The sequence below is a fragment of the Copadichromis virginalis genome, linkage group LG3 (genome assembly GCF_057382275.1).
Source record: "Copadichromis virginalis isolate Kocher_CV1m ecotype Utaka linkage group LG3, C_Virginalis_male_GT1.1, whole genome shotgun sequence".
Classification (NCBI taxonomy): domain Eukaryota; kingdom Metazoa; phylum Chordata; class Actinopteri; order Cichliformes; family Cichlidae; genus Copadichromis; species Copadichromis virginalis.
Genome location: NC_140620.1, coordinates 63,410,804 through 63,422,292, shown reverse-complemented (window position 1 = coordinate 63,422,292; position 11,489 = coordinate 63,410,804). Strand labels below are relative to the sequence as shown.

Here is an 11,489-nt window from a genome sequence, read left to right as displayed (position 1 = left end):
GAAACGTGCACAATGTAAATCATAAAACAACTGAGTGGGGCTGTGCTGCAGGTGGATCAGTGCTGTGGACAGTAGCTGTGGAAAAGAGACTGGACAAAGACTCTCAGCCTTAAATACAGGACAGAGGATGATCCAATCATCTTTCAGCTAACAGTGTCGAGCAGAAGGACGGCCGGCTGATGCGTCCGTACGAACCCTTTTGTACTCACTCCTGTGTATAAGGAGGTGGCGAGGGGTTGTGTAGTTAACCTCAGTGATAGGTTTGTAGCATAAACCTATTCGTTGGAAAGTTAAGGACAATTTAATTACATAGCAAAGCAAGACATAAGTAGGCAAAGTTCTTCATGTTTCCCGTGCACGGGAGAGAACCGGACAAACGCCGTTCCTTCGCTTCACCCCAGTTGCTCTCGTCCGCTCCCCCGTAACACTGCTCTTTTATTGAGGTTACATGAATATACATATGACGTTCATTAACATATGACGTCTACATACAAACAAAGAGTACCTTGCCTGTGTGTGTGTGTGTGTGTGTGTGTGTGTGTGTGTGTGTGTGTGTGTGTGTGTGTGTGGTGGGGGGGGTCAGAGTGTGACCCCATAAAGACTTCCCTAAACCTGCTGGTCTGGAAGTCCAGCAGTTCATCTAAACAAAAGGCACTTAGCCTAAATCAGATATAGATACATTTATCCTAAATGAACAGAGGGAGTGACTTTAAGTCTGATTTCAGACTATGTCAGTATTAGTTAAGCCAAGAGTCGGGCAAAAGCTTTATGACCCGGAAAGTTCTAATTCCCACAACATATTGTTGGATTAGTAAGCAAAACTTTTCTGTGATGAAGATTTTTGGGGTCGTTGTTTTAGTGATGGGTTCATTCTGTCAGTTAGCTTTGGCTTGTTTTCTTATTTCAATAGAGGGAGTTTTACTAAACATGAACATGTCGAGGAGCGGCTCATTATTTCTGTAACAGTGCACTTAGAGAAAACTGTCAGGTGTCGCCCCCTTTGGTGATGATGTTTTGTGCTCTGATGAGCTAATAATCAGCTCTCTTTTCCTCCTTCTTTGTTCTAAGCAGGCCTGCAAGATTGAATTAACAGCGCTGTAAAACATTGTTGTGAGAGCAAATATAAGGTGAGCTTTTCCAGATTACAATGGGCTGAGGAAAAGGTCACCTGTGGGAACCTGCGAGTTCCTGTCTAAAGGATTGCAGCGAGTCAATCCAGTCCAAGATCATAAAGAACTCTTTTTCTAAAAACAAAAGAAAGAACAAATAAATGAGCTCATATTGATGAGGGTGGAGACTCTGATGCTTTGCGCGTGAGGCTCCACTTGTCTGCTGTGCAGCCGTGACAAAGACTGGACCAGCGTTAGGATGAGTAGATGTTGACAAACAATTCACGACGCCGGTAAGAAAAGGGTGGATGCTTTGCTTTGCTTTTGGCAGGAGCACAAGAGAGAGAGAGGGAGACCGAAAGGTTCACATGAGAGTGGAGCTGCAGACTCCACCCTTGGGCGGCTAATTTTGGGTTGCTGATGTTTGCTTTAAGAAAATGTTGTTTTATTGACTGGGTTTAGATGATGGTGTCACATTATATAGTTGGGAAAATGCCAAATGCTGAAGGGGAGAAAATGTTTGATATTACTGATGTTACCATTAACCAAAGCAGGCCACTGTAGAAGTCAACGACATTTTATAGAAGGAAAACAGAACCAAAGCCAAATGTAGGAGTTATATAGGGGATTGGTGGACTTGTCACATTCCAAATCCAGTTATGGAACAACAAACACTGGTCCAAGGGAAAGGGCAGGTGATACGAGGTGGTGCTGGAGGGAAACGAGCAAAGTAAAGACAGCAAACCTATTTTGGTTCGATTTGATAAAGTCAGATTAAAAGAAGTACCATGACACTCAGAGGATCAACGTGAAACTAAAACATACGCACATTTTGTATGAAGCACATGACTGATAACTGTTGTGTTTTAAGTTTAGTTTCTTATAGCACAGAGTGGATCACAGTGAGGGAAGGACAGGGGGGGAACTGAGTTTAAATGTGAAGTTGATGCTAATATACAGGTTTTGTTTCTAGGTCGTTCTGGGGATGCAGGCTCTGGGTGGAGCCAGGAGCTGAAAAGATCGAACATGATAATTAAACTGATTTTATTATTTAAACACAGGTTTGCAGGCCCGGAGCAAATATACTCGAGAGGAGAATCGCTGAGGTTTCCTGAGAAATGATCTGATGAACCTTTTTCTTTTAATTTTCTAGTTGTGGTTTTGTTTGACACATGAAGATGTGTCAAAAGGGGGAGTTTTAGGTCTAATTTGAAACAATGGATTATATGATCGATGATGCAATTCTACACTGCAATCATCGAGTCCATCCTCACCTCCTCCATCACTGTGTGGTACGCTGGAGCCACTATCAGGGACAAACAGAGACTGCAGCATGTTGTGCGCTCTGCTGAGAAGGTGATTGGCTGCAGACTCCCATCTCTGCAGGACCTGTACGCCTCCAGGACACTGGGGCGTGCAGCTCAGTCACAGCTGACCCTTCTCACCCTGGACACAGTCTGTTTGACCTGCTCCCCTCAGGCAGGAGGCTCCGGTCCATTCGCACCAGAACCTCTCGCCATAAGAACAGTTTCTTCCCCTCTGCTGTTGGACACATGAACAATAACCGTATGACTGTTCCCACCACTACCACGTGACCCTACGCTGTGTTCACTGCATCATTCCATGTTTGGCCCTGATCACCACCTGCACTCATGTATATATCTATCTACTTAGCACTTTTAATCCTTATTTTTATTTTTATTTAAGTGTTATATGACAGTATGTTTGCACTGAAGCACCGCAGCAATTTCCTAATGTTGTAAACCTGCTCAACATTTGGCAATAAAACCGTTTTTGATTCTGATTACTGTCAGCATTTTAATCGCTAGTTTAAAGGCTGCAGCTGTTGCTCTAACATAAATGTAACAGGCCTCAGTGCTGGTTCTAATAGTCTGAGCTGCTTCCAGCTTTATTTGTGAAGAGCACAGCAGCTTACAAAACACGTAGCTAGCTCGTACAGCTGCGACGTTAAACTTTCATGAGCTAAGATGACCTTAAAATAACGGGGCTACGTGTGGTGATGCTAGCATTAGCCACGTTAGCGCGTTAACTTCACAGGTGGTCAGACTGAGTAAACAGGCACTAAGTCAGAGGTTGGGCTCTCCGTTTCGCTGCAGGATCCCTTCATTCATGCAATTTATGCAGTTTATTAAAGTGCAATTGGAAAAAGGATTTTGAAATGCAGTTTTTAAAAGCATTTCAAAAATCAGTTTATTAAATGGGAATTCAAAAATGAATTTACAAATGCAGAATTTATTCTATAATTCATTACTTAAGCACAGAATTCTTTATTTCGATGCGCGTGGCTCTTGTGGTCCTCCATACAGGAGTGAGAACGTGTTGGCATTTGGGTCCTCCTTCCCCTCATCATAGTCTGCCACGCAGGCCGTGACAGAAAAGCCCACTAAAAGAACGCCCACCAGACCAAAGCAATGGTTTTGACTTGATCAGCATTAACCCCGCCCCCTGACTTTGATGGGTGAAGCTGACAAATAAAATGTATTTATGAACAGCGATGCAGGGCCAGGAGTAGCAACGTGAATTAAATAAATACATCATTAAATAATTCATTAAATGTGTCAGTAAAATAATCAAAATAGAAAACAAACCAATAATTGATTAAATATGTAATTAACTAATTTGAATTGTATATAAACAAATATTGAAAAATTTTAAATGAAATTAATGGATAATTCATTATTAATATATATCTTTAATTGATTATGTCGATTTTTTAAATTAATTACTGAAATAGTTCATTCATTAGTGATGCATTTATTTAATGCAACCATAAAATTATTGCTAGTTTAAGTAAAATCAATTTAAGACATCAATATTAAAGGTTAACTTATGATAATGAATACATGCAACTATAACTGATGACATAAAAATGAGGATTTCTTAAGCTGAAGCCAAAGTGCTGACTCATTTGTCATGTTACTCTCAAATGTTTTCCCTAATAACAAGAACATAATTACACTTTAGCCACAAGAGGGCAGCAGCATTAATATAAGTCACGTGTATATAAAGGTACAGTGATTATATTACAGTGATTTTGACAAAAACAAAACAGTTGATGGCAGTGTGTTTTTCCATGACAGAATAATTACGCACACCCCACTTTGCAGTTATTTATTGTAAAAAATGTTTGGAATCATGTATGATTTCCGTTCCACTTTGTGTTGGTCTTTCACGTGGAATTCCAATAAAACTGATTCATGTTTGTGCTGTAATGTGACAAAATGTGGGAAAGTTCAAGGGGGCCAACACTCGGACCGGCGGCCACCTCGGGTCTCTGCTCCTCCCGCCTCCCCTTTCCCTCATCCACCTGCTGCCTCTGTGGAAGCTCCGCCATAGCCACCACCAAACAACTGACTTATTTCTACACATCGACCAGCATCCGGCCAATCTGCCATCTTTCATTGTTTATACCGTTACAAAAAAAAAAAAATCATAAAAAAACATCATTGGCCCAGAGAAACGAAAAATCACCATCAGTATGCCCGATGGCCAGTCCAGCTATGGTCGTGCCATCAGTTAACCCTTCGCTTGCCAGCTGTGACACGCATGCCCAGGGTTGCCGACCCCTGCTCTAAAGCATCTGATTTGGATTCCTGAGATCAAATATATTTTCCTTTGTGTTTGTTTTCTTCCCATTTGTGGCTTTAATGTAGTGTTACATCCTGTTTGTTTGCTTCCATCTGTATACATGTCCAGATTCACTGTTATGTTTCTATTCTTACATTGCTGTGTGATCACTGTTCCCTCTGCTGACTGATGTGACCTTTTGTATCTCACACTGATACTTGTCATATTTGTATCTGCGCCTAAAAGATAAAAAGTTTTCCATGCTAAAACACAGCTCCACCTCCTGCAGTTCTCCCTCTGAACCACTAGATGTCTCTGTTATCTAAATGAAGACGTGCAGCACAGCAACCACAGCAGCGCTCAGATCACACGTGTCCTGTTATTATGTATAAAAGCATGAAACAGGTGAGACAGGTGGGATCAATATTAATGTTGTGGAAATATATGAAAAAGCAACAGAAGAGTGAAAACATTTCGTGTTTCTAGAAAGATCTTTCAGCTCACAGCTGCTCACAGACTGTATTTACAAGTGACAAACTGCAACTCTACAGTACATCTACAGTATATATCAAATATATTCTGTATTCAAATCTATTGAGTGATGTTTGAAAGTCTTTCCAGGTGAGTTTGATCCAGGAGGGTCTGAAGCCAGAGTCAGACAGAGACTGTGCAGAGACTGTAGAAGGACAGAGCAGCAGCAGAGCAGTCCAGATACACTGATGATCCTCTGTCAGATCCAGAGGGACACACAGGGATGATGCTGGACTCTACATTGTGTCTGACAGTGGAGCTGTTCTCAGAGCAGTTCACTCTGCAGCACTGACAGTCATCTGCACTTCTTCTCATTCCTCTGTCAGTCACTGCTGGATGAAGCTCTCCTCTCCACCTCCCAGTAACATGGCCCAGTCAGAGCGTCTCTACACACAAGCTGCTGCTGCTTCAACCTCTCTGGATCATCAGGACACAGCTCCTCCTCTCTCAGCACACACACCGTCCTGTTTACCATCATCAGCTCCACCTGCAGAGAGAAGAAGGAAGAGCAGAGGAGATAAACGAGTGTTTCCAGAGACTCTTCATCAGCTGTCAGTCAGTGATGCAGCACATCCAGTATAAAGAGCAGCAGGGACTTCAGTGCTGGGACTGTACTAGGACTCATTGTTGCTTCACTTTTTCTAATCTTTGGATTTTTATTGAAGTTGATGAAAATGTTTTTCCCTCCTAGTTTGAGTTTGGACTTTCATTCATTAGAAGAACCTTGGTGTGTCCACTCTGAGCTCTGTAGGAACCCCAACAACAAGCCCAACAATCCAGATGGCCGGTTCCAGCTGTTAACTGGAGGAATTCCATCCAAACATCTGCTCTCACTAAATTCTTCCTCACCTACAGACTGTGTTCTTCACTGCTTTAAACTTGGAAATGAATGCAGTCATTGGTCTGCGTGCTGCTTTGTTCAGAGAGCTGATTGGCTGTTGACAGCGTTTGATCAGAGCGTGTCAGCCGTTACCATGGTGACCATAAAGGTCAGAAACAGGAAGTGTTTGTGTCCAATCCTGAAGCCTGTCACCATTCTCCTCTCACAGCTTCACTGAGAAGCGGCAGCTTTACAGGAAACACTGGATCTTTGTTTCATACTGACTGTGTTTAGTACAATACTGCTGACAGCACCACCCAATCACTCCATCACTCTACTGACCTCAGAGTCTCCAGTCTGTAGTCTGGACTCTGCTGAAGATCAGACAGCTGCTTCACATCTGGATCCTTCAGGTTGTTTCCCCACAGGTCCAGCTCTCTCAGATGGGAGGGGTTGGACTTCAGTGCTGCTGCCAGATAATCACAGCTGATCTTTGACAAACCACACCACCTCAATCTGTATAAAGAATGAAAGATGTAAGTTTATTAGACAAAGTGTGAGCTTGAAATCATTCAGTGTTTCATCATCTGTTCAGAGCTGAAGAAGGTTCAGAATGTAGAAGTTTAGAAAATGGAAACTCCAAACAGCTGAAGCCAACAGGAAGCAGCTTCAAACAGGAAACTGTGCAGAGTTTCAGACTATATGTCCTGATGCAGCCAGTTGGATTTTGGAGATTTGAATCTCTGTTCTGTGACTAAGTCCTTGAATCATTTCTTCCAGTTGGTCCAACAAGACAGACTAAGTGTTGGACATGTGTTGTGGCTCCATTAGGGGAGCTTCTAAATGTGATGTGATGGCCCCTCTGGGTCTGTCAGGTCACAGCACTGAAGAGAGCTCAAACTGGGCACACAGTTGTTCCAGTCTGGACCAAAGACTCTATACTGGGACTGAGGGACTGCTTTGACTGCACCCACTGGGACTTTTTAAAGGCTCATGTTCTCACGTAGATCATCGATTTCTACTTACATTTCTTTCTGGGAAAAATGGGGATTACTTTGGAAACAGGAAGTATTTTCCCCAATAAGCAGCCCTGGATTAGTAAATCACTCCAACATGTTCTCAGGCAGAAGAAGCTGTCTTGTTATGAGGAAGAGAAGAAAAAGATTGAGGCACAGAAACTTGTTGAAAGAGAGATAAAGCAGCTAAAATCAGGTGTAAAAGTAAAGCAGAGGATGAGCTGAATAAAGGACACTCAAGGCTGGCTTGGAAAGGAATGAAGTCCATGGTGGGGATGCAGGACAAGGAGCAAAGATGAATGTGATGCTGAATCAGCAGAAGACTTGGACTCATTTGATTCCAGCTTTGATATCATTGATTTCAATGAAGAGCTTTGTGATTGTAGCAAAGGGCTGGTAGCTCTGAGAGTCCCACTGATGAGGTGTTTGTGTGGAAATCTCTTAGTGGGACCAAAGAGAGAAAAGCCCTGGTCCTGATGCTGTGGGAGGGAAATGATTGAAGTGTGCTGTGAGGAACTGACTGGGAGATTTTCACACATTTTCCAGTCCTCCTTGGAACAACAGGAAGTTCCCAGCATATGGAAACAAAGGTTAAGTGTCCTATGGCACTCAGTGATGATGGTGCTGTGGCCCCACCACCTCCACCTCTTTGTAAAGGAACTAACTGTAAAGCTTCAAATGGAACTAAGACTTCCTCCACTAGGTGGCAGTGTCTGATGAGAAAGTGTTAGTGGAGCTGGCCTGGAGTCAGAAACAGGAAGATGCAGGATTTGGGCTGAAATGGGGAAAAGTGGTTCGCACTAGTGCCTTAAAGCAAGAAGGTTGTAGGTTGAAGCTTGTTGGCCTTTCTGTGGAGGTTGGATGTTCTCCCACAGTCCAATGAAATGCTGCTTAGGTTCATTGGTGCTTCTAAATTGGCTGTAGGTGTGGATGTGAGAGAGTGCTTCTCTGTCTCTCTCTGTTGGCCCTGTGATGGACTGCTCACCTGTGCAGGTGGACCACGCCTCTTGCCCTATGACAGCTAGGGCACAGGCTGCAGCCCTGTGAGCCTAAGCTGAATAAACAGTTAGCAAAAATGATCCATAGATGGCCTGAAATCCCCCAGTTAGCAGTTTGGTAGATAGCTATGACATGCTAATCCCATCCAGCAGCTGTATTCTACCTGTAAGCTGATCCCTGCTGAGCCAAAGCACTTTTTCATATACAAATTACAACCTTTAATAGAAACCTATTGGTCAGCATCTTATTAGCCTGCTGTTAGCTTCATTCCACAGAAAACTGAGAGAAACTAACAGAGTTGATAAAGAATAAAGAGAAATGTGCTGATTTACAGCCTTTGAAGTGCTTCAGATGATCTCTGTCCACTTCTGTCCACTCATTCATTCATGTAAGCTTTCTAATGCAGCTTTGATCTTCACAGTCTGCTTCATGAAACTCATTCTAACCCTGAATGTCAGAGTGTTCCTCCTTCTCTTTCCCATCATTCATGCTGGCAGTGGAGGAGATTTGGATGTTGGACTGTGTTTTGGATGATGTGTGTATGTTTGTGTTGGACTGCTGTCTGTAAAGCAAACGCACATTTTGCTTTGGATTTCAGTGTCAGACAGACTTTAAGGTGGAATGAAGAGTTGGAGAGTTTCACAGTGAATTATCCAGTGGAGGATTTTTCTTCTTCTTTGAAGGTTTGAAATGTGAACATTGTTCTGCTGCAGTCAATGGACTAAACCAGAGAAGAAGAAAACAGACTTTACCATGAAGATCCTCAGTGTGGATCAGTATAATATCAGCCTGATGTCTGCAGTTTAGTGTCAGCACAACTTTCACATCATATTCATCTCAGCACAACTAAAACATGCTGACTGACCTCAGAGTTTCAAGTCCACATCCTGGACTCTCCAGGAAACCACACAGATGCTTCACTCCTGAATCCTGCAGCTTGTTTTCTTTAGTTGAAGACCAGTAGTCATTACTCAGGTCCAGCTCTCTCAGATGGGAGGGGTTGGACTTCAGTGCTGCTGCCAGATAATCACAGCTGATCTCTGACAAACCACAGCCCCACAATCTGTATAAAGAATGAAAGATGTAAGTTTATTAGACAAAGTGTGAGCTTGAAATCATTCAGTGTTTCATCATCTGTTCAGAGCTGAAGAAGGTTCAGAATGTAGAAGTTTAGAAAATGGAAACTCCAAACAGCTGACAGAGTTCATACGCCTTTGTCAGGGTCAAATTCAAGCAAGACCATGTGAAAATTAAAACACATCATCCTAGGTGAACTTAAACACCTTTGTTCCCCTTTTGTTAAGACATAGAAAAGTACACCACACAAAAATACTGCAAAAGGAAACGGTCGCCTTATATACATAGTGTATAAACTCAAAATGCACATTTCACTTCAAATTAAGATTAAGGCTTTGAACAGATCACATAGTTCAGTTCAACATATAAGACTTTAAGAATGCACAAGCATCTACTTAAAATCTATTTAATTTATCATCCATGATATTATTTTGTACAATTCCAATGTATTTTGTTCATCTCCCTTAAATAAACAGGCAGTCTTAAAGTATGAAATATTCATATACAAACACATATAAATGTGTGTACTGTCTCAGTGGCTGATAGTACCCCACAGGCCTCAGTGTGAGCTTGAAGACATTTATAATGTTTAAGTAGTTTAATGTGCAGGTGCTGACGATAAACACATTTTGAATGAAAGCCGGGGAACTTTGGTAGCACAGAAACAAGTGGCTATTCTTTGTGACTATATGGATCACTCACAATACCATTATTTCACACAAAGGCACCAAATTAATACTCAAAAAAGCTGCAGCAATACACACAAATATAAACAGTACTTGGTGACTGTTAAGTCTAATTGTTGAATGTTGCCATTGTGTTTCTTAAATTTGTACAGTCTTAGTTCAAGCAGTAGGATCAAAGCCATTCCTTTGATCCTGGCCACCTCTCCAACCTCTCTGTGCTGGGGGAGGTTTTATTGTAGATACATCCTATCTGGAAGATCTGTTTCTTTTGATGTAAACTTCCTGGGTTTACGACCCTTTGGTCAGCAGGAGGTCTGACACACACACACACACACACACACACACACACACACACACTCTTACAGAAGTTCACACATATACATAAAATGCTTTGTCTTAGAACAAAGGGGGCGTGGCTTTGTTCTGACGTGTTTTGTGTGAACTGTCTCCCAATAAAAGGTAGCAGGAGGTCAGATCTGTGGTCATTTTCGTGGTGGACACAGACGAGGCCTCCCTTGCACAAATAATCGATCGATCGACTGTCTTGTTTTCTTCATGATGAATAAGTCTCTAGAATTAGTGGGGCTTGTGGAAACACAGACCCAACAGTGACAACTTTGCTTTTAGCCTTTAACCCTTCTTGACTACTTTTGATGTGGCCTCTATATTTTACCTTTAAAAACAGTTTATCTGTTATTTTCTCATTTTGACCAACTGTATCAGCACAATTTATCTAAATTCAGACAAAATTTAAAATACACGTAGAAAGTGATATTTTGACTGTAAAAACCACACACATGTTTAACGAATCATCTTCATAACTTGAAATGCAAATAGAGATTGTACATTTTTAAAAATACGCACACGTTTTGCAAACAACAAAGTTATATGGTACTATTTACCAAAAAATGCAGCCAAGGCTCAGACGTTTTTCATATAATCATTTCAAACTATTTACAGAACAATCAGGTGTCAAACAATAGTTTGTGTCACTCTAACACATATGAGAACAGCACAGGGATAAACCTGCAGGTCTGACAGCAGGTGTGTCACTCAGCGTTTACACTGCAATCTGCCTTTGTTGGCTTTAAGGCAGCAACTGTGACGATCACTAGTAGAACTGACACACAAAACAAAACAACAGCTACACACTAAATACACAAGACAACAAACTAACTTGAGACCAAACACGGTAAACGTCACAAATCTCTCACGTATCAAAACTCTCTCTCTCTTTCGCTCACTCGCTCTCTCTTGCCGGTCACTCCTAAAACTTCCCCCTTTTGCTAAACAACCAAATGTCATGTTTCCATATCATTTTTGATTGGTCGACATGGTACATTTTCCCACCTATAGGGCTTTGGAGCGTGATGTCACGGGAGATGGGCCATGCCCCCTTCCGCCATGACAGTAGGCCAGCCAAAGGATACCATTTCAGCTATGGATCGTACGTGTTGTGTTGTCGGTTGCAACGTTAGATCACACGATCGTGAAGGCAAGAAGCTGGATAACGGGCTCTCTTTTCATCGTTTTCCATCCTGGAGGCAACGTGAGGGATCCCATGTATCCGATATTACTAAACAAAGACGTCAGGCTTGGATTGCAGCGGTGAGACGAGCGGATATCGAGTTCTCTGCAATCCCCAGCTTTTTGTTGGTTTGCT

General features: G+C 42.1%; 2 protein-coding genes across 2 annotated transcripts in view; both read right to left on the bottom strand.

Annotated features, from left to right (window-relative positions):
- LOC146716557 (protein NLRC3-like) overlaps positions 1-11,489 on the bottom strand; it is a 224,524-nt gene that overhangs the window by 79,565 nt on the left and 133,470 nt on the right. The gene's annotated exons all lie outside the window — the stretch shown is intronic.
- The window catches only part of LOC146716552 (protein NLRC3-like), a 247,013-nt gene continuing 238,829 nt past the window's right edge, over positions 3,306-11,489 (bottom strand). Inside the window, exons 7-8 of the mRNA XM_085441616.1 lie at positions 6,391-6,564; positions 3,306-5,715 (exon numbers count right to left, since the gene is read on the bottom strand). Coding sequence (XP_085297742.1) covers positions 5,706-5,715; positions 6,391-6,564 — 184 coding nt within the window. The 3' untranslated portion in view covers positions 3,306-5,705. The remainder of the gene's footprint in view (positions 5,716-6,390; positions 6,565-11,489) is intronic.